This window comes from Microcebus murinus, chromosome 19 (genome assembly GCF_040939455.1).
Source record: "Microcebus murinus isolate Inina chromosome 19, M.murinus_Inina_mat1.0, whole genome shotgun sequence".
Classification (NCBI taxonomy): Eukaryota; Metazoa; Chordata; class Mammalia; order Primates; family Cheirogaleidae; genus Microcebus; species Microcebus murinus.
The window spans coordinates 52235291-52257673 of record NC_134122.1 but is presented as its reverse complement, the minus strand read 5'-3'; the positions used below and the strand labels follow the sequence as shown (position 1 = coordinate 52257673).

At 34.8% G+C, this 22383-nt stretch overlaps 1 protein-coding gene across 1 annotated transcript in view; it reads left to right on the top strand.

Annotated features, from left to right (window-relative positions):
- The window catches only part of AHCTF1 (AT-hook containing transcription factor 1), an 88638-nt gene that overhangs the window by 52333 nt on the left and 13922 nt on the right, over positions 1 to 22383 (top strand). The window contains exons 22-31 of the mRNA XM_012751183.2: positions 4409 to 4553; positions 4631 to 4762; positions 5466 to 5616; positions 8480 to 8630; positions 9158 to 9265; positions 12845 to 13040; positions 14752 to 14955; positions 15555 to 15972; positions 17568 to 17691; positions 19955 to 20052. Coding sequence (XP_012606637.2) covers positions 4409 to 4553; positions 4631 to 4762; positions 5466 to 5616; positions 8480 to 8630; positions 9158 to 9265; positions 12845 to 13040; positions 14752 to 14955; positions 15555 to 15972; positions 17568 to 17691; positions 19955 to 20052 — 1727 coding nt within the window. The remainder of the gene's footprint in view (positions 1 to 4408; positions 4554 to 4630; positions 4763 to 5465; positions 5617 to 8479; positions 8631 to 9157; positions 9266 to 12844; positions 13041 to 14751; positions 14956 to 15554; positions 15973 to 17567; positions 17692 to 19954; positions 20053 to 22383) is intronic.

The following is a 22383-nucleotide window of genomic DNA, read 5'->3' as shown; positions in this document are numbered from 1 at the left end:
TTCTTTTCCCTATTAGTTATTTAGAAGTTTAATTTATAAATACAGGATGTAAAAATTATATTGTTTTCTAACTTAACTGTATTGTGATTACATTGTGATCTGTATCGTACCTGTCCTTTAAAACTTGGTAAGACTTGATTTACCCACTAGTAAGTAGTCAGTGTAGACTCCATTTATTAGGTGAAGTGTCGAATATATTTGTCCAAAAGATTAAGTTTGCTCATTGTGTGGGGTTTTTTTTGTTGTTGTTGTTAATAGTGATGTGACCTCTTCGATGTTTCCCAGGCTGGTCTCTTAACTCCTGGCTTCAAGCAATCCTTCCACCTCAGCTCCCCAAAGTGCTGGAATTACAGGCGCTAGCTACCACACCAGGCCATTGCATGGTTTTAATCTTTCTGTCTCCTTAATAATTATTTTTCCTGGCCTATTTAATAAGTCATTAAGAAAAGTATGCTAAATTGCCTACTTTTTATGTGTGAGTTCCTTGTAATACTGGGCCAGCTTTTTATATTTTGAATATTAGGTAAATAAGTGTTTAAATTTTTTTAAATGACTTTAACCCTTTATTATTATATAATAGTCTTTATCATGAGTAATTATTAATGTAGCTATACCAATATTCTGTTATTTATACCCTCTATGCCCTTTCCTAGTCATTTTACTTTTATTCTGCTAAAAGATTTTACTAGAAATCAGGAATTGCTTTTTTTCATTGTGGTCTCCACAGTGTATTTCAAAAGACTATTTATCTTCAGCCTGGCCTTTTTTAGAGTTTGTCACAGGAGAGTTTTTCAGGCTATCTTCTCTGCTCTATTGCCAAGAACCCTGATACATTCCTTACTAAAATAACTTTTATGTGTTTTATTTAATATTTTAATTTATTTATTTTTGAGAGAGAGTCTCACTCTCTTGCCTGGGTTCGAGTGCCGTGGTGTCAGCTTAGCTCACAGCAACCTCAAACTCCTGGACTCAAGCAATCCTCCCACCTCAGCCTCCCAGAATGCTAGGATTATAGGCGTGAGCCACCATACCCGGCCAGTATCTTTTGCTACCAGCCTACTAGCCTAAGCTTTTATTTTCTGAAATAATTTTCTTACTGCCCTTCCTAGCATCGTGACTTTCTACCACAGGGAGCAGGAGAATAGTAAGAATTTGGGGACTTCTTATTTTAAAATTTATGTAAGTGTTGGCAATGGATTTCTTGAAGCTTTGAGGTAGCTGTGTATTTTCCTGCTACAGGGGAAACTAACTGGGAAAGAACAAAGTGAAAAACTTAAAAAAAAACCACATACCCATGTGCTAGGGGAGGAAGAGAGTCAAGCATATGGAGGGTTTTGGTGTGTGTTTTTTCAAATGATAAGATATTTACATGTTTCAGTGTTGAAAAGGTACAAAATGATAGCAGTGAATCCCTAGCCTCCTAAGTTTTCTCCTGGCACCTGATTAGTGTTAATTATTTCTAGTTTATCCTTTCTGAGATCTTCTGGATGGATATTAGCAAATTCATTTATGTCTTTTTTCCCTCTTTTTGTTTTTTTTAATACGGCATACTGTACACCCTTCTGTAATATGTTTTTGTCCGCTTCATTTAGTTTGAGGTTTAGTTTATAAGAATATATAAAGAGCTTTCTTGTTTTTTTTTTTTTTATTTTTATTTTTATTTTTTTTTTGAGACAGAGTCTCACTTTGTTGTCCAGGCTAGAGTGAGTGCCGTGGCGTCAGCCTAGCTCACAGCAACCTCAAACTCCTGGGCTTGAGTGATCCTTCTGCCTCAGCCTCCCGAGTAGCTGGGACTACAGGCATGCGCCACCATGCCCGGCTAATTTTTTATATATATATCAGTTGGCCAATTAATTTCTTTCTATTTATAGTAGAGACGGGGTCTCGCTCTTGCTCAGGCTGGTTTTGAACTCCTGACCTTGAGCAATCCGCCCGCCTCGGCCTCCCAGAGAGCTAGGATTACAGGCGTGAGCCACCGCGCCCGGCAAGCTTTCTTGTTTTTAACTGTTGCTTAGTAGTTCATTAAATGGGTTGGATATACCATTATTTAATTAATTCCTCTGAATGAACATTTAGATTGTGTCAGTCTTTTAACATTTTAAACAATGCCACCGTTATGAATAACCACACATTTAGCACATGTGCAAATTCATTTTATAGAATAAAATCATAGGCTGAAAGGATATTTACAATTATAATTTTGATAGATAGGGCAAGTTGTCTTCCATAAGGTTTATGCCAATTTAATCCTCGCCTCAATTGCCTTATACCATGCCTTTTATTAATACTATGTTATATTTTTTGTTTATCTGATAGGTGTAATTGATAATATTAATGTTCCTTGGTCTAACTGTAATAATAACAGAATGTGTCTTTTTCATTAACAGGCTATTTCCTTTGTGCCCTGCCTATTTAAATCTTTTGCCTCTTTTTCTGTGTTGGAACTTTTCTTACTGATATCTAGGAGCTCTTTATACATTAGGGAAATTAACCTTTATTGTGAGATTTTCCCACCCCTCTTCAGTTTGTCATTTGTCATTTTACTTGCCATGGATTTGCTATGCTGAAGATTATTTTTATGAAATTGAAATTGTCAATATTTTTTATTTATGACTTGTATTTTATTTTTTCTACTTTAGTTTTTTTTAATTCTCTTATAGTTTCTACTGCTATTTTTATGGTTTTGCTCTTATTTACATTTTTGATTCATCTTAAATTTATTTTGGTATAGCATTTTTTGAAAAAAATAGAATTATACTATGTAGTTTCCCTATACCTTTCCTAAATAAAATTGAGTAGTTATCAAGATTTTGTCATACTTTCATCTATTCCTGTATATGATTTTTAAAATTAATAATGGCATGTTTATCTTATCCTCTTTATTTTTTTTCTACAAAAATCTGCTTAACACTACCATATTTTGGTTTAGGAAAAAATTATTTTATTTCTGTACACATGCACATGTGCACACAGGTAAACATTCCTTTTCTACTTTCAAGTTATAATGACCACACTGTCATGCCTATTCTGGTGGAAAGAGAAGTAAGTACAAGGCAATTTCAGATGTAAATTTTTAGGAAATACCACTAACCATTTTACTTTCTTGACTTGTTGGCCCTTACAAGACCTACAGAATGTGTGAAGATATTCTAGTCCCAGAACAACAAAATTAACAGATAGCCAACAGTGGGTGCCATTTGCTTCCCCAAGCAACTTTGTATCCACAAGAAGTCTGAGACAGTGCTGCTGTAAAATTTCCTCACATGAATTTTTCTAGTGTGTACTAACTGCTATGACTTTTATGTTCTCTACTTGCCATTTTTTATTGAAAGTTGTCAGCCTCTCCTTTTGCCTTGAAAGATTGTCAGCCTCTCCAAAACTTCTGCCTTGAAAGTTGTCAGCCTCTCCAAAAATTTTAACTGCCAGATTAATCATTGTCAATCTTAGTGTATATCTTTCAGAACTTTATCTACTTAAATAAATATATAAACATTTGTTAATTTTTACAATTATCATTATTCACATAGTTTTGAACTTGGTTTTTAAACTTAATGTATCATAATTTTAAGTTAATATATATCTGCCTCATATTGGGCTATATAACAATCCATTGTATCACTGTATAGTCGTAAACATAAATCTTTATGCATTTTTTCTGGTATTTCTGTAGATTATATTCCTTGCATTGGGATTGTTGGGTCATAGCCTATGTGTAATTTTTGTGTGTGTAGATACACTTGAGTGAACCTCCAAGATGATCCTGTCCGTGGAGTATGAGTTGAACACTGGCTTTTTTTTCTCTTTAAGTTCTCAGAGTCCACACCTGATTCTGAGCGACTTCTGTGTAAGAAACACTGCTTCATTTAAATAGTCTTACTGCCCACAGAGGGACCTCTCAGCACCTCCACATAGTGTCTGAGATGGTCAAATTTGACCCGAGGTTTTCCAATCAGATCTGCGAATCCATCATAATCTTCTACTAAGCTATACTTTTCTCTTCACCTCCCCATAAACACAATATGTTTGTTTCCACCTGTAGGTCTTCACTTATACTGTTTTCCACTCTTCGGAGTGTCACTTCCTTAGAAGCCTCTGTCATACCATATCAATCTTTTAGTTCTGTTCAGGCCATGTTAGTTTTTTGTCATCTTTGCACTTCTGTGCATGTACTTTGGTGCTTTTTATTATTATTATTATTTTATATTTAAAGAGCAGCATAAAATTCTTTAATGATGTCTTATTGACATTATTAACAAGATTCATTATACAGCACTTAGTATTCAATAAATTTTTCAAGTACTTTTAAATTACATTTATAAAGTATCTTTGAGATTCTATAGGTAGATGACTTGTTGTAAACATTTATATACCTTTTCTAAAACTAAACTTTGATAAATAATGATTTCAGGTGCATGATTGAAGCTTGGAGTTTATTGCGGCAACATTCTAATAGCTTGAATCTAGAGGAGTTACTAAAGCACACATATGAAGTCTGTCAGGAAATGGGCTTAATGGAGGATTTACTGAAGTTACCTTTTACAGACACTGAGCAGGTAATTACTTAACAGTATAAAGTTGTCAGAAATTCAGGCTAAATCAATAGTTTCTAAATCTATTTTGTTCTTTTTAGGAATGTTTAGTGAAGTTTTTGCAGTCCAGTGCCAGTGTTCAGAATCATGAATTCCTTTTAGTTCATCATTTGCAGCGGGCCAATTATGTCCCTGCCTTGAAGCTGAACCAAACTCTGAAGATTAATCTTATGGTATGATTAAAGTTGTTTTATTGTGGGGGACAAGAGAATAAGGAAAACTGCAGACTTTTGTGGTTTATTATGTAACAGCTTACAGTTTGGTAACCACTGTGCCTTACGTTACCTTGAACTTGGGGAATCCTCTACTCAATCTTTGTAACAGAATTGGGAACAGGGTATTATTACTTATCTAATTCTTTTATATATGCCCTTTATATTCTGACGTCTACCTATAATTTTGCCATACTAACCATTTCATTCAGGGGAAACAGGAAGAGGTAAAAACAGTAAGAGTGAAATAGTACAAAGAGCCTTGGACATCAAGGGTCAGACAAACTCTTACTTTGCTCTATGTGCTTGGGACATACTCTGAATGTTGGTTTCCCCTGTAAAATGGTTAATACCTTGTGAGAATGAACGGAGTGTATGTAAAGTAGCATGTTGCCTAACACATGTGGATGCTTAATAAATGATAACCATTGTTTTTAATAGCTGTAAAGAATTAAGGCTTGGTAGCAGAGATTTGGAATTCATTGATGGGTAAAGATTGATAAGGCAATTAGTTGTGTGGATGTAGTCCTTGGTTTGGAAAAATGGATATGTAGATATGAGGGAGATATTTTTGAATATTTATAATTTTATCTTAAATGGTAAATATATATAGCACCTAATATTTTGAAAATTAAATTTTTACCAATTATGATATGTTCAATAGAATGATCGTGATCCTCGTTTGCGGGAGAGATCAGTGGCTCGAAATTCTATATTAGACCAATATGGAAAAATCCTTCCTAGAGTCCACCGAAAATTAGCCATTGAACGAGTTAAGCCTTATCATCTTAAAATATCATCAGTTTTTCGAGAAGGTAAGATTTCATTGAAGGATATCATAAACTACTGGACTAGAAAAGATACTGAATGATTATTTTTCTGAAACTACCATTATCTTAAATTTAGCTCACTTTTGCTGATACATTCAGGGATCCCTTGTGAGTTCAGTTCCAGACCAGCACAATGAAGTGAATATCACAATAAAGCAAGTCTTCTGATTTTTTACTGTCCCAGTGCATATAAAAGTTGTTTATACTATACTGTAGTCTATTAAGTATGCAATATCCTTAAGTCTTTTTTTTTTTGTTTTTTGAGACAGAGTCTCACTCTGTTGCCTGGACTAGAGTGCCGTGGTGTTAGCCTAGCTCACAGCAACCTCAAACTCTTGGGCTCAAGGGATCCTCCTGCCTCAGCCTCCCGGGTAGCTGGGACTATAAGCATACACCACCATGCCTGGCTAATTTTTTTTATTTTTAGTTTTTTGGTTAATTTCTTTTTATTTACAGTAGAGATGGAGTCTCACTCTTGCTCAGGCTGGTCTTGAATTCCTGAGTTTAAACAATCCACCCACCTCAGCCTCCCAGAGTGCTAGGATTACAGGCATGCCACCACGCCCGGCCATACCCTTATGTCTTAAAAAAATACATACTTTAATTTAAAAATCCTTTATTGCTAAAGAATGCTAATTATCATTTGAGCCTTCAGTGATTCATAATCTTCTTGCTGGTGGAGGGTCTTGCCTCTCTGTTGACGGCTGCTGTTACTGAAGGTTGTAGTAACCATGGCAATTAACAGTGAAATTCGCCACATTGGTTAACTCATTTCATTTCATAAAGGATTTCTCTGTAGCATGCACAACATCTTTCAAAATTGGAGTCAGTCCTCTCAGACTCTGTTGCTGCTTTATCAGCTATTTATGTAATATTCTAAATCCTTTGTTGTCATTTCAATAATGTTCATAACATCTTCACCAGGAGTAGATTGCATCTCAAAAAACCACTTTCTTTGTTCATCCGTAAGTAGCAACTTCTTATTCGTTCAAGTTTACAGCAATTCAGTCACATTTTCAGGCTCCACTTCTATTTCCACCACATCTGCAGTTACTTCCTCCACTGAAGTATTGAAGACCTCAGTCATCCATAAGGGTGACTTATTCCAAACTTCTGTTACTGTTGGTATTTTGACCCCTCCCATGACTCACAAATGCTCTTTAATGGTATCTAGAATGTCTTTCCAGAAGGTAATCTCTTTTGTCCAGATCCATCACAGGAATCACTATGTATGACAGCTATAGCCTTATGAAATGTGTTTCTTAAATGATAAGACTTGAAAGTTGAAATTATTTCCTGATCCATGGGCTATAGAATGGATGTTGTGTCAGCATGCATGCAAACAGCATTCATCTCCTTATATATCTCCATCAGAGCTCTTGGGTGACTAGGTGCATTGTCAATGAGCAGTAATATTTTGAAGGAAATCTTTTTTTCTGAGCAGTAGGTTTCAACAATGGGCTTAAAATATTCAGTAAACCATGTTTTAAACAGCTGTGCTGTCATCCAGGTTTTGTTGTTTCACTGATAGAGGAAAGACAGAGTAAATTTAGCATAATTTGTCAGGGCCCTCGGATTTTTAGAATAGCGAATAAGCATTGGCCTCAAACTGCATTAGCTCCAAATAAGAGAGTCAGCCTGTCCTTTGAAGCCAGGCATTGACTTCTCCTCTCTAGCTATGAAAGATGGCATCTTATTCCAATAGAAGGCTATTTGATCTACATCAAAAATCTGCTGCTTAATGTAGGCACCTTCATCAGTCATCTTAGCTAGACTTTCTGGATAACTTGCTGCAGTTTCTACATCAGCACTTGCTGTTTCCTTCGCCTGGTACTTTTATGTTATGGAGACCATGACTTTCCTTTAAACCTAATGAACCAACCTCTGGCTAGCTTCCAACTTTTCTTCTGCAGCTTCTTCACCTCTCTCAACCTTCATAGAATTGAAGATCATTAGGTTCTTGCTCTGGATTAGGTTTTGCCTTAAGGGAATGTTGTGGCTAATTTGATCTTCTGTTCAGACCACCAAACTTTTTCTGTGTCAGCAATAAGGCTGTTTTCTTATTATTCATATGTTCGCTGGAGTAGCACTTTTCATTTCCTTCAGGATCTTTTCCTTTGCATTTACAACCTGGCTAACCGTCTAGCTTTTGGCCTATCTTGATTTTTGATATGCCTTCCTCACTAAGCTTAATCATTTCTAGCTTTTGATTTAAAGTGAGATGTACAAGTCTTCCTTCTACTTGAACACTTAAATGCCATTGTACGATTATTAATTGGCCTTACTTCAATATTGCTTTGACTCAGGTTAATAGGGAAGCCTGAGGAGAAGGCAGGGGGATGGCAGAACAGCCAGTCGGGGTGTAGTTAAAAAATACACATTTATCAATTAAGTTTGCATCTTATATGGGCATGGTTTGTGATCAGAACAATTACAATAGTAACATCACAGATCACCATAACAGATATAATAATAATGAAAAAGTATGAAATACTGTGAAAATTACTGAAATGTGACACAGAGGTAGAGTGAGCACATGCTATTGGAAAGATAATGCTGACAGACTTGCTCAGTGCAGGGTTGCCACAGACCTTCAATTTGTCAAACAAACAAAAAACACAATAAAGCAAAGCCCAATAAAACGAGGCATGCCTGTACTCAGATTTGTCACAGTTGTGCTGTGTTTCATTTCCTAAAAGCCTAAATTGTTATATTTCTGTGTATTGTAGTTAAGCTAAATATAATTTTAATACTATATGATCTGTTTTCTAATCATTTCTTTCATATTGTTTTATTAATATCCTGTTTGTTAGAAATGGAATTAAATCCTACATTCTTCATTTTACAGTTTCTAGACCCAAACCATTATCTGCAGTTCCAAAGCAAGCTGTAAGAGGAACTGTATTATCAAGATCTGCTTTCATCTATAATGTATTATCTAAAATTGGAGAAGTTTGGGCAAACAATGAGCCTAACAATAGCATCTCACTTTATAATAGGTATGTTTTTCTTACACCTTTTCTGGTCATTCTACATAGTAATTTTCCTTGGAGATCAGCAGCATTTATCAACAATTGCCTTAGTTTATTAGTGTGTGTAAAAAGGGAAAACTTTTTTTTTTTTTTTTGGAGGCAGGGTCTTGCTCTGTCACCCCAGTTAGAGTCCAATGGCACAATCATAGCTCACTGAAACCTCAACCTCCTGGGCTCAAGCGATCCTCCTGCCTCAGCCTCCAAAATAGCTGGGACTATAGGTGTACACCATGACACCTGGCTAGCTTTTTAAATTTTTATATAGACAGGGTCTCGCTTTTGCCCAGGCTGGGGAAAAACTCTTTTTATGTCGGCTATGTTTCTTGTAAGTAGAATGTCTTTTTATCTTTACATTTAAAAGTGACACATGTTGTTATTTGTAAATAATGCAGAAATATACAAAGTAAAAAATGAAAACCCCTTCCTCTCCCATCTAATCCAGTGCTCCTTGTGATGGATACATAATCAAAATCAAATTTTTATTTTCTTTGTAGTCCTAAAATAGAAGAGCCATCTCGTATAATATATTCACTCCCAGATCCAGGACTACCTGAGGCATTTTTTGGAACACCAGTTTCAAAAACATCACAAAAAATTTCTAGGTAAGAGCTTATTATTCTTAATGACACAGTGTTAGATGATAATTACAACTATAATTTTTAATTATCTTTAAAGTTTTACAGATACTATTTTAAATTCTTAAATGAATATTTTAATGCTTTTTATTATAATTTGAGCAATATAGTAATTTTAGGAAATTTTACATCAGCCGATAGGATACTTAAAGTTTCTGCTTAATCATTTCAGAATGCTCAGTGAAAAAGGAGCAAAGTTTGTTTTATTAAAACCATGAGCTAAATAAACCATTAACAACTTTAACATTGTCTTCTTATTAGTTGATCTCTGAAGATTGTTTTTATAATTAATTACTAATTAATCTTGGTTGGCTCATATTAAAGCTTTCTCCTATTCAACATAGCCTACTGAAATTTCAGTCTTGTGTAGCTTCAGATGCAGTAATACTATTACATCTTACCTATGCTGTTAGAAAAATAGTATTATATCTAAGATGAAATTGTCAGTAGAGTATCAGTAGCAAAGAACAAAGTGTCTCTTGATGTATTGATTCTTTGTCCTGAATAGGCCTATGATCATTCCAAATTTTGTATTAAGTTTTATCAAAGGCAAAATTATTTTATGGGGATAAAATTAATCTGACTTTTTGATACAAAGAATAAGATAATTGAGAAAAGTTCATATAAACAATTGAAGCCAAAAGTGTTTATAAAGTGTGTAATGATGAACGTATTTTCAAAGTTTGAAAGGATTTTCCAATTTTGAGGATTAGATTTAGATTGTTTCCCTTTAATTAGTCTCATAAAAATGTAAGATATTTTAAATGAAAATAATTACTGATAGGCTTTTTTTTCCTACTAGTAGTTCTAATTTTTTCTACAAGTCTCTTTTTCTTGGTCCTTTTGTACTTTGATAGATTTGAGGTTTAGCTGAGGAGCAGTAATAAAAGTTTAAAGACCTTTCAGTAATGGCCTCAGGACCTAAAGAAGTATCATGAGAATGCTTTGTGTTTGTGTGTTGAGACAGTGTCTCATTCTGTCACCCAGCTGGAGTGCAGTGGTGTTGTCGTAGATCACTGCAGCCTCAAACTCCTGGTCTCAACCAATCCTCCTGTCTCAGCCTCCTAAATATCTAGGACTATAGGCATACAACACCATGCCCAGCTGCTTTTTTAATTTTTTGTGGAGATGGGGGTCTCACTGTGTTGCCTAAGCTGATCTCAGAACTCCTAGGCTCAAGTGATCCTCCTGCTTGGGCCTCCCAAAATGCTAGGATTACAGGTATGAGCCCCTGTACCCAGCCTGAGAACCTTTTGTATCCAGTATTAACTCAGATGGAAGAGAGCCCGTTGAGATGTGAATATTTATCCTCTATAAGTATAATTTCTTTCCCTAATTCTGTATTTTTTAATTATTAGATTGCATTACTGGGTAGTAAGTAAATATAATGGGTTCTGACTAATATATCTTTCAATGAAAGAGTAGAATAGATAAATCAGTGGGTAATGCATATAGTAAGGCAGGGGTCCTCAAACTTTTTAAACAGGGAGCCAGTTCACTGTCCCTCAGACTGTTGAGGGCCAGACTATAATTTAAAAAAAAACTATGAACAAATTCTTATGCACACTGCACATGTCTTACTTTGAAGTAAAAAAATGAATGGGCAAAAACACCCACATGTGGCCCGCAGGCCGTAGTTTGAGGACGCCTGTGGTAAGGGTTAAGTGCTAATTTATGTTTTGGTTTTTGTGTGTTATATAAAATGCATTTCTTGTTTATATCATGGTCCTAAAAGTTGTGGAGGAAATCCTGAAACCTAGTGTAATATATAACATTTCCTCTCAAAAAATATATTTAAAAATTTTTTGATACTTAATATAAATTTTTAAGTATAATTAAGTTATCCTAAATTAAGTTTTGTTTTAATATAAGAATTTTGGTTTGACTCAGTAGGTTCCACTTGTTGCACAGGCCTTGGTTTTGAGAAGCAGTCACTCATAAATAGGCACCTTAGACATAAATTAACACAATGCCATTGAACAAAATACCACATGGGATAGCTCAGTATAAAAGTGAACAAACTGTTTATAAGTACAGAATTTGAGTTCAAATGAGGTAAGAAAGGAAGAATTGGAATAGAAAATAGAAATGTCTAGCAGCCTGATTGATTATTCTGGGTTTAGTGGAAATCTGAAGGCTGTGCTTGGTACAGAATAACAAATGGGAAAACCCTGCATAAGAAAATGCTTGTTGGCTGGGCCCCGGTGGCTTCTGCCTGTAATCTTAGCACTCTGGGAGGCCGAGGCAGGAGGATCGCTTGAGGTCAGGAGTTTGAGACCAGCCTGAGCAAGAGCGAGACCCTGTCTCTACTAAAAACAGAAAGAAATTAGCTGGGCAACTAAAAAGAGAAAAGAAAAAAAAATTATCCAGGCGTGGTGATTCTAGCTGGAGTTCCAGCTACTTGGGAGGCTGAGGCAGGAGGGTTACTTGAGCCTCGGAGTTTGAGGTTACTGTGAGCTAGGCTGATGCCACAGCACTGTAGCCTGGGCAACAGAGTGAGACTCTGTTTTAAAAAAAACAAAAATAAAGAAAAGAAAAGAAAATGCTTCCTGTAAATATTTCCTCACTGGGTTATAGGTTGGGTCTTAAAGCAACTATGATCTGTGTTGGTCTGCCACCCCTAATAGCAAAAATCTTGACTGAACAAGGGATAGAATGACAAGGAAGGCACAGCAACTGAAGTTTTTATTTCTGAGCTCCAAAGCATGCTGCACTTTTCTGGTTATTCTCAGCTGAGCCACACTGGCATTTGGGAGAAATAAAAAGGTATTCTTAGACTATTTATTAGGAAATAGAGAAAGAAGTGACTTGTGCAAATGATCCACTAGAAATTGCAATAAAATTTCACTTACATTATTTATCTGTAAATTAAGTCTTAAAGATTATTTGGACTATACATGCTTAATACAAGTCATTAGTGAGGTCAGTTTATCATTTCCTATGAACTGGGACCAGGACATTATGGAAAACCACTTAGTAGAATCTTGAGATTCTATTTTGTCAATGGATTAAGTTGAAAAAAAAATAATAAATTTTTTTGTCAGTCTGATCGTTGTTGCAATCAGAACCATAAAGGTCAAATAAGCCAATATTCATTATGTATATCACATGGAGGTAAAAGGATATTTTATGTGTTGATGAAAGTGAATTTTAGTAAATGGATTCCTAGGGAAGCTTGCCATGTTTTCTTTAGTATTTTTAAATCATTAGCATCTTCATTTGAAAATAAATGTGTGGCACATAGTGAGGACTCTATAAATATTGGTAAAAGAGAGTCAAGATGACTAGAGCTCCTTTAAATCTATTATCTGCAATTTCTAATTTTTTGCTGCGAATTAATGTCTGACTTTTTGCACTAATGGAAGTTTGGATTACATTAATATACTTGACTAAATTTATATTTTCATGTGGTCATATCACATTTACCAGTGAATGTAGAAGTCTGAATAGAATAACTAAACGGGATACTAAATTCTTTTATTTTGTAGTATAACTCAATAATAAGTTACCAGGATTTTTCTATTCATATGTGTATTCTGGTTACAGACTGCTGAATTTGGTTGTTCATCCTGTCCCTCAGCCTTCTCAGTGTTTCGGATTTATTCAGCAACTCCCCCCGACGAGATCTCCTTTGTGTCTAGAATCCAGTTCATTGCCTGTAAGTTCACAATTAAAAGGATCACGTCAGAATTCCTCCAGGACTTCAGAATTACATTTACTTGAAACTCCTCTTGTAGTTAAGGTTAGTATTGCATCTCAAGCATTTGTAATTAAGCTAGGGACTTATTTTTCAAATGGCAAGGAGAAAATAAGTTATTTATAACTCATCTCTCTCACTAATCAACAGCTTTAAACTTTTTTTTTTTTTTACTTTTTATAGATACTCCTGAATGATTACTATATTTTCATGATGGATTAAATTTACTCTTTCCTGGTTAAAGTTAACAATCACATTACTATCTTTGATGTAGTACAAGCCTCTGTATAATAATTATAAATAGGTCTTTGTCCTCTGTAAAATGGTTTCAAGTTCTTGGGTTTGTTTTTATTTTATTTTTACATAAGCTCCACTGCTGATACCATTATGCTGTTATTTCTTCCTTCTGTCAAATGCTTTTTAGTTCTTAGGTTTATTTTTATTTAAATTTTCTGACTCCTATTATGAAACTATAAATTGTTACTCCTTCCTACTGTTAGTTTATCTGCCTTTAAATTGCCTTTTCTCTCCCACTCCCCTGTAAGTTATTTGCTGAGAAACCACAAAATTAAACTTGTGTTGACTGGTAGTGATCTTATATCTTCTCGTTCATTCATTCAGTCAGTCACGTATGTATTTATGGTGTTTGTTTTTGTAGATATGGGGGTCTTGCTATGTTGTACAGGGTGGTCTTGAACTCCTGGCCTCAAGCGATCCTCCTAGCTCAGCCTCCCAAAGTGCTGGGATTATAGGCATAAGCCACCATGCCTGTCCTACCATCTCAAAGTGTTTTTATTAATACTTGTTATTCCCCTAGCTCCTTGTCCAATAGTCTTGATTGGACCCAGAAGTTTTCTTCATTTTTTTCTTAAACTTAGATTTTTTCTTTCTGGGTTCTCTGGCATTTATAGTGAAGCCAGGGAATTCTTATTTTCCAATTTGAATAAAAGAAACCCCAATAAATATTATTCCTAAAATAGTTAATAAAGGGGGTTGAAAGGTTGACAAGATTAAGTTCATCAAACTTCAGTATTTCTTTTTTTTAATCTATGAAAAAACAATCACATTTTGAATTCTCTACAACTAGCTTCATATGAAATGAAATTGAGGAATAAATGCTGCCAAAATAGTCTAGAAAAAATATCAGTGTAATCTTGTAATATGTCTAATAGAAGTCAATAATCTAATGGGATTCAATAATCTGTTACTAGGCCTTTAGAGGACACGTGAAAGAATTATTTCTAAATGATTTACATGCTATTTTCAAATTATTTTTATTATACTAAATCTTAAGAGGATTCTAATAAGTAATTTGGTTATTACTGGATTCAAGTGATGAAATTTTATTTTTTTCTAAAAATACTAAAGTCAGTCTTATTGTTAATTTAGATTAGCTTCCTATAATTAGTTAATCTACATTCTGCTCCTCACATATTATCTCTTTTATCTAACTGAAATTTTATAAGCATTAAATAATTTATCTTACTAATTGACCATTTTTTAGCTGAATTTAAATTGGAAATAACCAAGGCCTTTAGATAAATTATAAATACAATTTTATGTTTTGTAGCCTTTCATATAGAAAGCTCTGGTAGAATTTTATGTTTTCAGTAATCTGGAATAAAAACTTCTATTCATGTGTTTATTGGAGGTGAGAATAAAACCACTATTGTGACTCCACTGACCCCCCTCTGTACTTTATCGAATTGCCTCTAACAGACACTAATGGTGTGATTCTCTTTGTTCTTTGTCATAGAAAGCTAAAACTTTGGCTATGTCAGTTACTTCTTCTGGATTTGCTGAGTTCACACCTCAGTCTATCCTAAGGTCTGGTCTTCGAACAACACCTTTAGCGTCACCCTCTTTATCACCTGGAAGGTCTCTTACTCCTCCTTTACGACTTAAAGAAACTAGAATTTCATTCATGGAAGAAGACATGAACACAAAGTGGACTGCTGGGGTAAGTTTGCTAATAATTGGGAGAAAAGACTAAACAATATCACCATGGATATTTATACGCAATCATGCAGATAGTCATGAAAGATAAGTCCTGAAAGAAACATTAGGGCACTGGCTAAATGAAACTCACCATTTTACAGGTTAAAAAGAAAAAAGGGCTCTGAAGCACCAATAAGTTGCCTACAGTCAACTATTTGGTAGCAGAAAGGGGACTAGAATCCAGACCTCTTAATTCTGAGTCTGTGTTTTCTTGTTTGTTTGCCTTATATTGTGTTGCTTCTCTTATTAAGTTTCTAACTGGTTGTCTATGTAGGAGGGTGTATCTTCAGAGCTCCACTGTAGGTTAATAGGAACCCATTTGGTGACTAGCCTGTGCTATGTTTTAGTCTTCTGAAAATTCTGATATATTACCAATTAGGGAATCATTAACTTTTAATTATGTATCTGAAGAGAACAGATTTGGAATAAGTGAATTTTGATTAAGAAGAGAGTTTGGAGAAATACAGAGCATTGAAAGGGTGGGTATGATTGGGATGGGTAGCTTTTGAACTAGATTGATATTTACTGGTTAATTTTTTTTTTCAAAATCTTATATTACAGACTGCAGAAGATAACAAAACAAAAGTATTTGTTACTACACCTTTTCAAAAATGTGAAGTTGCAATAGAAACTGAATGGCTGAAGAGCAAAGATAAGACCACATCTTTTTCCCTGAATAGCCCTGAAAAGGACCATCAAGAAATGGAAGTGAGGTCACAGGATACACCCTCACAAAGTTTGGACACACTGGACATGAGCAAAGAAAACAGCAATACTTCAGCCAGATCAGATGAAACTACTTTAGAGTATCAGGATGCACCATCACCAGAAGACTTTGAAAATAGTGTTTTCATGGCCTCTAAGCCAACAAGCTCTTCCTCTGAACAAATTATGAATTTAACTGAACAAACTGAAAAGGACAGTGAGAAAGATATGTTTGAGTCAAAAGTAACTCCTTCAAACCTGGAGAAACAAATGGGTAAGAACTCATTTCCACATAGTCACGATTGCTATTGATATTCCTTAATAAAATTTGTAATAGAATTTTTTTCCACCATGAGAAAAATATCAGGATTAAATTATTATATGCTCACGGTGTACTAGGTCCTAGACATAATGCACAAATCTATTCTTTCAGCTTACAAGTATAGCTTATATTGTTTCATAAGTAGGTATAAGATTTGATAGGAAGAGAGCTTATGTGTATTACTTTTTATTTGGCCATGAAATTTGGAAAACAACAGTAATATAAAAGGAAGGAAACATAAGATGCTATATAGGCTGACTTGAAATGCCTTCTCATAGCTATGAGAAATAACCATATTAACTTAATAGACTAGATTGTTACTGCAATTTTTATTCAGCCACCCCAACTTTCTAGAATTCTCAGAAATGAGAAATTTCATTCTATTCTCCATCCCTACCTCTAAAATAATCACTGGACAATCCAAATAAATGTCCAAAAGACCCATGAATTTATTGTCTTTATATTCATTTACTTACCAAAATATTTTTTTGAGTACCTAATGTATGTGCTCCAGGTAGCTCCCCCTATATGTATGCTAGGTGTTGAAGATCAGTCAGTCAGTAAAGTAGACATCATAACTGCCCACATGTCATGTAGCGCGTAGTGGACAATGTTGACAAACAAGCATTTGTAATGAATGGTGCAGTTTGGTTAATGCCATGCTAGGAGACATAGGAGGGGCCAGAGGAACACCAGGAAGAGGAGAGACTTGGCCTAGAATTGGTCAATCAGAAAACCAAGCTTATTTTTATGTTTCTTATACCTGACACAATTCTAACCAGTTTATTTAAAGTAACTCCTAACTTTAAACCTGTAAAATCACATACTTAAATAAAAATCTGTGTCATAAGCAGTTTCTTTTGGAAAATATTTTCTGCCTAGGGTGAACGAAGTTATCGTAAGATGTGAGTCCAGTGAAGTTTGTACTATGGTATCTTTATTTAGTAAACATAAGAATTATTAATTGTTCTAAGAACTTTAAGACACTCCTAATTAGCATATGTCTAGAAATTTACATTGCTCTTTTGATGTGCCATGTTCTGTTTAAATATTTAAATGATAATATTTGAGAATGTTCGTAATACTGTCTTCATTGGTTATTCTTACAGTATTAGGCAGTCTCAAGTAGTAATCTTTATTGTTTCTGTGAGGGGGAATATAACATGAACTCTAGTGTGAAACAGGCTAAATTTGAATCCTAGCTTAGCTACTTACTAAGTAGCAAACTTTGTGACAGCAATGTATGCTTATGCTTCAGTTTTCTCATGGACCTGTTTGGATATTGAGCATTAAGTGAGTTAATATATGTAAAACACTTGCATGTTTAAGTGCCTGTTAAGCCAAACTTGAGAAGTGGGAGGTTGAGGGGAGCTCTTGATTTAGGCTCAGAGAATTAGAAGATTGAAGTACTGGCAGTCTGGTAACACGGGAGTAAAACTAAAAGAACAGAAAACCAGACTCAACAACTTTAAAAAATAATAGTCCAAGACCACTAGTAATTGCCAAACATTTAGCATAAATAATATTCTTATCTGTATGATTTATAGGCACTTTAGAAGATGCAGAGACAAAGGATCTCTTAGTGGCAGAGGATGCATTTTCAGAACTAAATCACTTAAGCCCTATTCAAGGACTTGAAGCTTCTGCTTGCAAACCATCTACCCATGAAGGGTAAGTTTATGGAGTAAGATTCAGACACTTTTGAAGCTTAATAAAAGTGTGAGCCAACAGTAAAATATTCTATGCATATTAGATCTTATTTAAATCTTTGACGTTTCCATTTTGGTAATGTCTGTTTTAAAAGAAGTTTAGTTGTACAATTGTGATATTTGGTAGTTAGCATGAAATCTTACAGTGCTACTAGACATTTCTGGTATGTACAAAGACATGATGAAGTGAAAGCAGAACTCTTTTAACATTCCTTGGTGATTCTGTTTTTGTTAAAGAGCAAAAGTGTCACTCACAGCTATGCATTCCTCCATGCCCTCTCCTTTTCAGTGGTTTCAGTATGTCAGGCACAGGACTCCTATAGGATAAAGTAGAACATAAGGAAGATGACTCAGAGACAATTTTATGCCCTACCATTTATTCGATACAAGACTCTAGCTAAGTTTGTATTTCTTTTTTAGTGACTAATTGAAGTATTATGCTCCCAAATAATCTCATGAACACTTTGTACCAGGAAAAGCAATACACTAGATTATGTAGGGCATTGCTATTCAAAGCATTGTCTAGTAGAGTGGTAGCTGCTTCAAACAGTTTATGGTCTGCAACAAGATAAGCAGCTTTCATTGGAATATAAATCAGTGTACTGCTTCCTTTAGTGAAGATCAGCTGAGCTAATCTGTAAGATGAGTGAAGTGTGAAGTAATTGACCTTCTGGCAAAAAAGTTCCTTGTCTCGTTTCAACACTGGACACAGATTTGCATATAAGCACTTTGAGTAGCACTGTTGTAGAAGACAAAAAGTGACAGCTTCAATTATCAAGTTGTAAGGGTAATTTAGTGAAATTAATCCACATAAAACAATTTAAGACATTGTGAGTGGTTCATTACTTTATAAATAATGAAAGTGACTTCACAAACCCCCCACAGAATTCAGTGTCTATATAATAGTCACCTCTTGAAATCAATCACATGCTTCACTTCTAAGAAGAGAAATCTAGATTAGCTGGAATTTTTGCCAGGCCTTCATGGAAGAAGTGGGAGAAACTAATATGAAAGGATTACCAATTGTTTTCTTATTCTAGTGTGTTTTTTTTTGTTTTTTTGTTTTTTTGGTTTTTTTGTTTTTTTTTTTGAGACAGAGTCTCACTTTGTTGCCCAGGCTAGAGTGAGTGCCGTGGCATCAGCCTGGCTCACAGCAACCTCAATCTCCGGGGCTCAGCGATCCTTCTGCCTCAGCCTCCTGAGTAGCTGGGACTACAGGCATGCACCACCATGCCCGGCTAATTTTTTGTATATATATTTTTAGTTGGTCAATTAATTTATTTCTATTTTTGGTAGAGACGAGGTCTCGCTCAGGCTGGTTTCGAACTCCTGACCTTGAGCAATCCGCCCGCCCCGGCCTCCCAAAGTGCTAGGATTACAGGCGTGAGCCACCACGCCCGGCCTTATTCTAGTGTTTTTTGAATTTTAATGAAAATTAATGTTATTTATTACACTGGGTTCAATGGGTAATTGCAGCAATCACATGAGAAGAAACTTTGTGGTAACCAGTGAGAATCTAGGTCAATATTCACTATCTTGGCAAACTAGTTCCTTTTTAAATGTAAGTTTATTTGATATTTTGTGGAGATTTATCATTGGTTCTATTACCCTTATATAAATATTATGACAGAGATAAGTCTTAGAAAAATCTATAAATAAATGTGTGTATATTCCAATTACCTGCTTTTCTTTGAATTAACTTTATAATATTATCTATCCTATTTTAAAATCAGCATGCTTTAGTTGGGTTTTGGGGAAAGGCTAGCTCAGAATAGTAAAGGACCACTGTCAGCATATTCCAGAATTTATTTTCATAACATAAATTAACACAGGTCCCATTGGTTTCCCATTCTGAGTCATTCGTCATACTCTTTCCAGTTAGCATTAAAATATTGAACCTCCTTCTGCTGAGTACATAGGAAATGTTCTGTAATGCTTGATGGACTTATTTGAAGAATATGGTCACAGATTATCATTTCATTTGTACTTGAAGGCCATGTCACTTGCTAAAAAAGTAAAAGAGAATAGGAAAAACAAGTACCACATTATTTGTTTCTAAATTCGCTTGTAAATTTATTTTGTTCAAAATGAGCTTGGATGATATTGTTTCTCTGACCCTCAGTTTTCATCAACAAAATGACAAATAGGTAAGGCAGTAGGACTAAAGCAGATTAAAGCAGATGAGATCTTCTTATACACTAAAGTATATATTTCTATTTCTAAAGGAAAATTCTCACCCTAAAGTCCAAGGTACCAGTTTTGGATGAAGGATTAATACCTGTTGAAACCTACACCTCTACAATTAAAGCAGATAACAATAAATGTATGTATTATTTTGACTTTAGAATTATTTCATTTTAGTGTTCTGAGTAAAAAGTATTCTGTTCTTAGAAAAAAATCTATTCAGGTTTTTTTTCCCCCTCAATACTTCCTCTTTGATCAGCTTTCCTGGCATAAAAGCATTCTGTGATGTATCAGATATCAAAACAGTGGATTGCTTATAAGGCATTCTGTGGCTCTTTTAGTGGAAGTCTTAGAATGGTTTTTGTGGACATATTTGTCTTTGTAACATGAAAGAAGAACATAGTAAATTACCAGTCTACAGCCAGACTGCATACCTACTATTTGATCTTCCTAGACTCAGATATCTATATGGGCAACTTTCATTTTTATTCTGTGTTTGTGATAACTTAAAGCCAAGCAATGTTGGCTTTTTGTTAGAAAATAATCACAAATGACTGAATTTACTCCAGAGAAATTAATAAATATATGGAATTCATTTAATTTTTTTTATCTGATGAACTTTTTTTTTTTTTTTTTGAGTGCTATTTCTTAGACCCTGGCTATACAGAGATGAGGAAGATACATTTTCCTCAGTGAGCTTATAATTGGGTTTAGGGGCAGCCTTGAATGTCTATGTCCCAAACTCGTCTGTGCATTTCACATATATTAACTCATTTAATCCTCACAACACTACACTATGACATAGTAACCTGACTCTAGAGCCCATGCTCTCAGCAGTTCTGTCTTTCTGCCAGTCACATTATGAATAGGGCTTAGAGGAAGCTTGAGCAGTTTTTTCTCCCTTATTAGCAGTGTAATATATGCTTATTATAAGATAATCCAGAGAGAATTGTCTAACATGTAAAGTAAAAACCTGGTTACCCATTTTAGGGATCCATAATTAATAATTTAAAGTATCTTTTTCCTGGATTTTTTTTCTGTGCATATTTTCCCTCATCTGTGAATAACACAGAATAAAAATGAAAGTTGCCCATGTAGATATCTGGTATGCAGTCTGGCTGTACTGATCATTTACTCTGTCCTTCTTTCATGTTACAAAGAAAAATATGTCCACAAAAACAATTCTAAGGCTTCCACTGTAAGAGTCAAAGGAGATAATTTGGTGGCTAAAGTGTCTATAATACAATTCTGCACTTACTATAGGACTATGAACTGTATATCTATTTTTTGTCTGTAAAATGTTGATAAGTTTTTTTTTGTTTGTTTTTTGATTTTTGAGACAGAGTCTCACTCTGTTGCCCTGGCTAGAGTGCTGTGGCGTCAGCCTGCCTAGCTCACAGCAACCTCAAAGTCCTGGACTCAAGCAATCCTTCTGCCTCAGCCTCCCAAGTAGCTGGGACTACAGGCACGCGCCACCATGACCGGCTAATTTTTTGTATATACTTTTAGTCGGCCAATTCATTTCTTTATATTTTTAGTAGAGACGGGGTCTCGCTCTTGCTCAGGCTGGTTTCGAACTTCTGACCTTGAGCGATCTACCTGCTTCGGCCTCCTAGAGTGCTAGGATTACAGCGTGAGTCACCTCGCCCAGGTTTGATAGTTTTAAATAGGAATATTAATAGTATCATTTCATAGAGTTGTCAGGATTAAGCCAGTTACATGTAAAGTATTTAGAGTAGTGCTTGGCACTTAAAGTTTAATAAATGCTAGCTATTATCATAAATAATTACCATTCCATTGTTAGTACATTTATTATCAAAAAAGCAACTTTCTTTCCTTAATATATTTAAGGTATTTTTCCATGTTAGTAATATAGATTGATCCTTCTCTTTTTAATGGCTCTAATAGTATTGCATAGTATGGATATTCTGTGGTATGCTTACCTAATTGCTTAATGGTGAACATAGGGACTCATCACCATTTTTGTTTGTTTTGCTATTTCATTTCTGCAGTGAATAGTCTTGTGTCTTTGTTCATTCTGTGTCAGTATTTCTGTTGGATAGCAACATGAGCTTGCTGGGTCAAAAAGTATGCACAGATTTTTAATATTTTATTGTCTTCCCCAATAAAGGTTGTATACATACTTTCATTACTGATGAATAGAAGGTAAAGTACCTGTTTTCCCATTCCTCTTTGCCAAACTGACAGATGGAAAACATTTTTCATCTTAATTCATGTTTGCATGTTAGGGATAATAGCCCCATTATCTGTTAAAAGTGTGAAAATATTTTTTCATGGTTTGGGGGTTTATTTTAACCTTTTAAAATTAATTTTTGTCAATACTAAAGGATTTTTGATTATTAGTCATCTTTTCCCCCCTTGAAGTATTTTGTGTCATTCACAAACTCTAAACCCAAATGTGATTGCTAAATGACATATAAAACATTGGCAAAGAGGAAGAAAAAGAAGT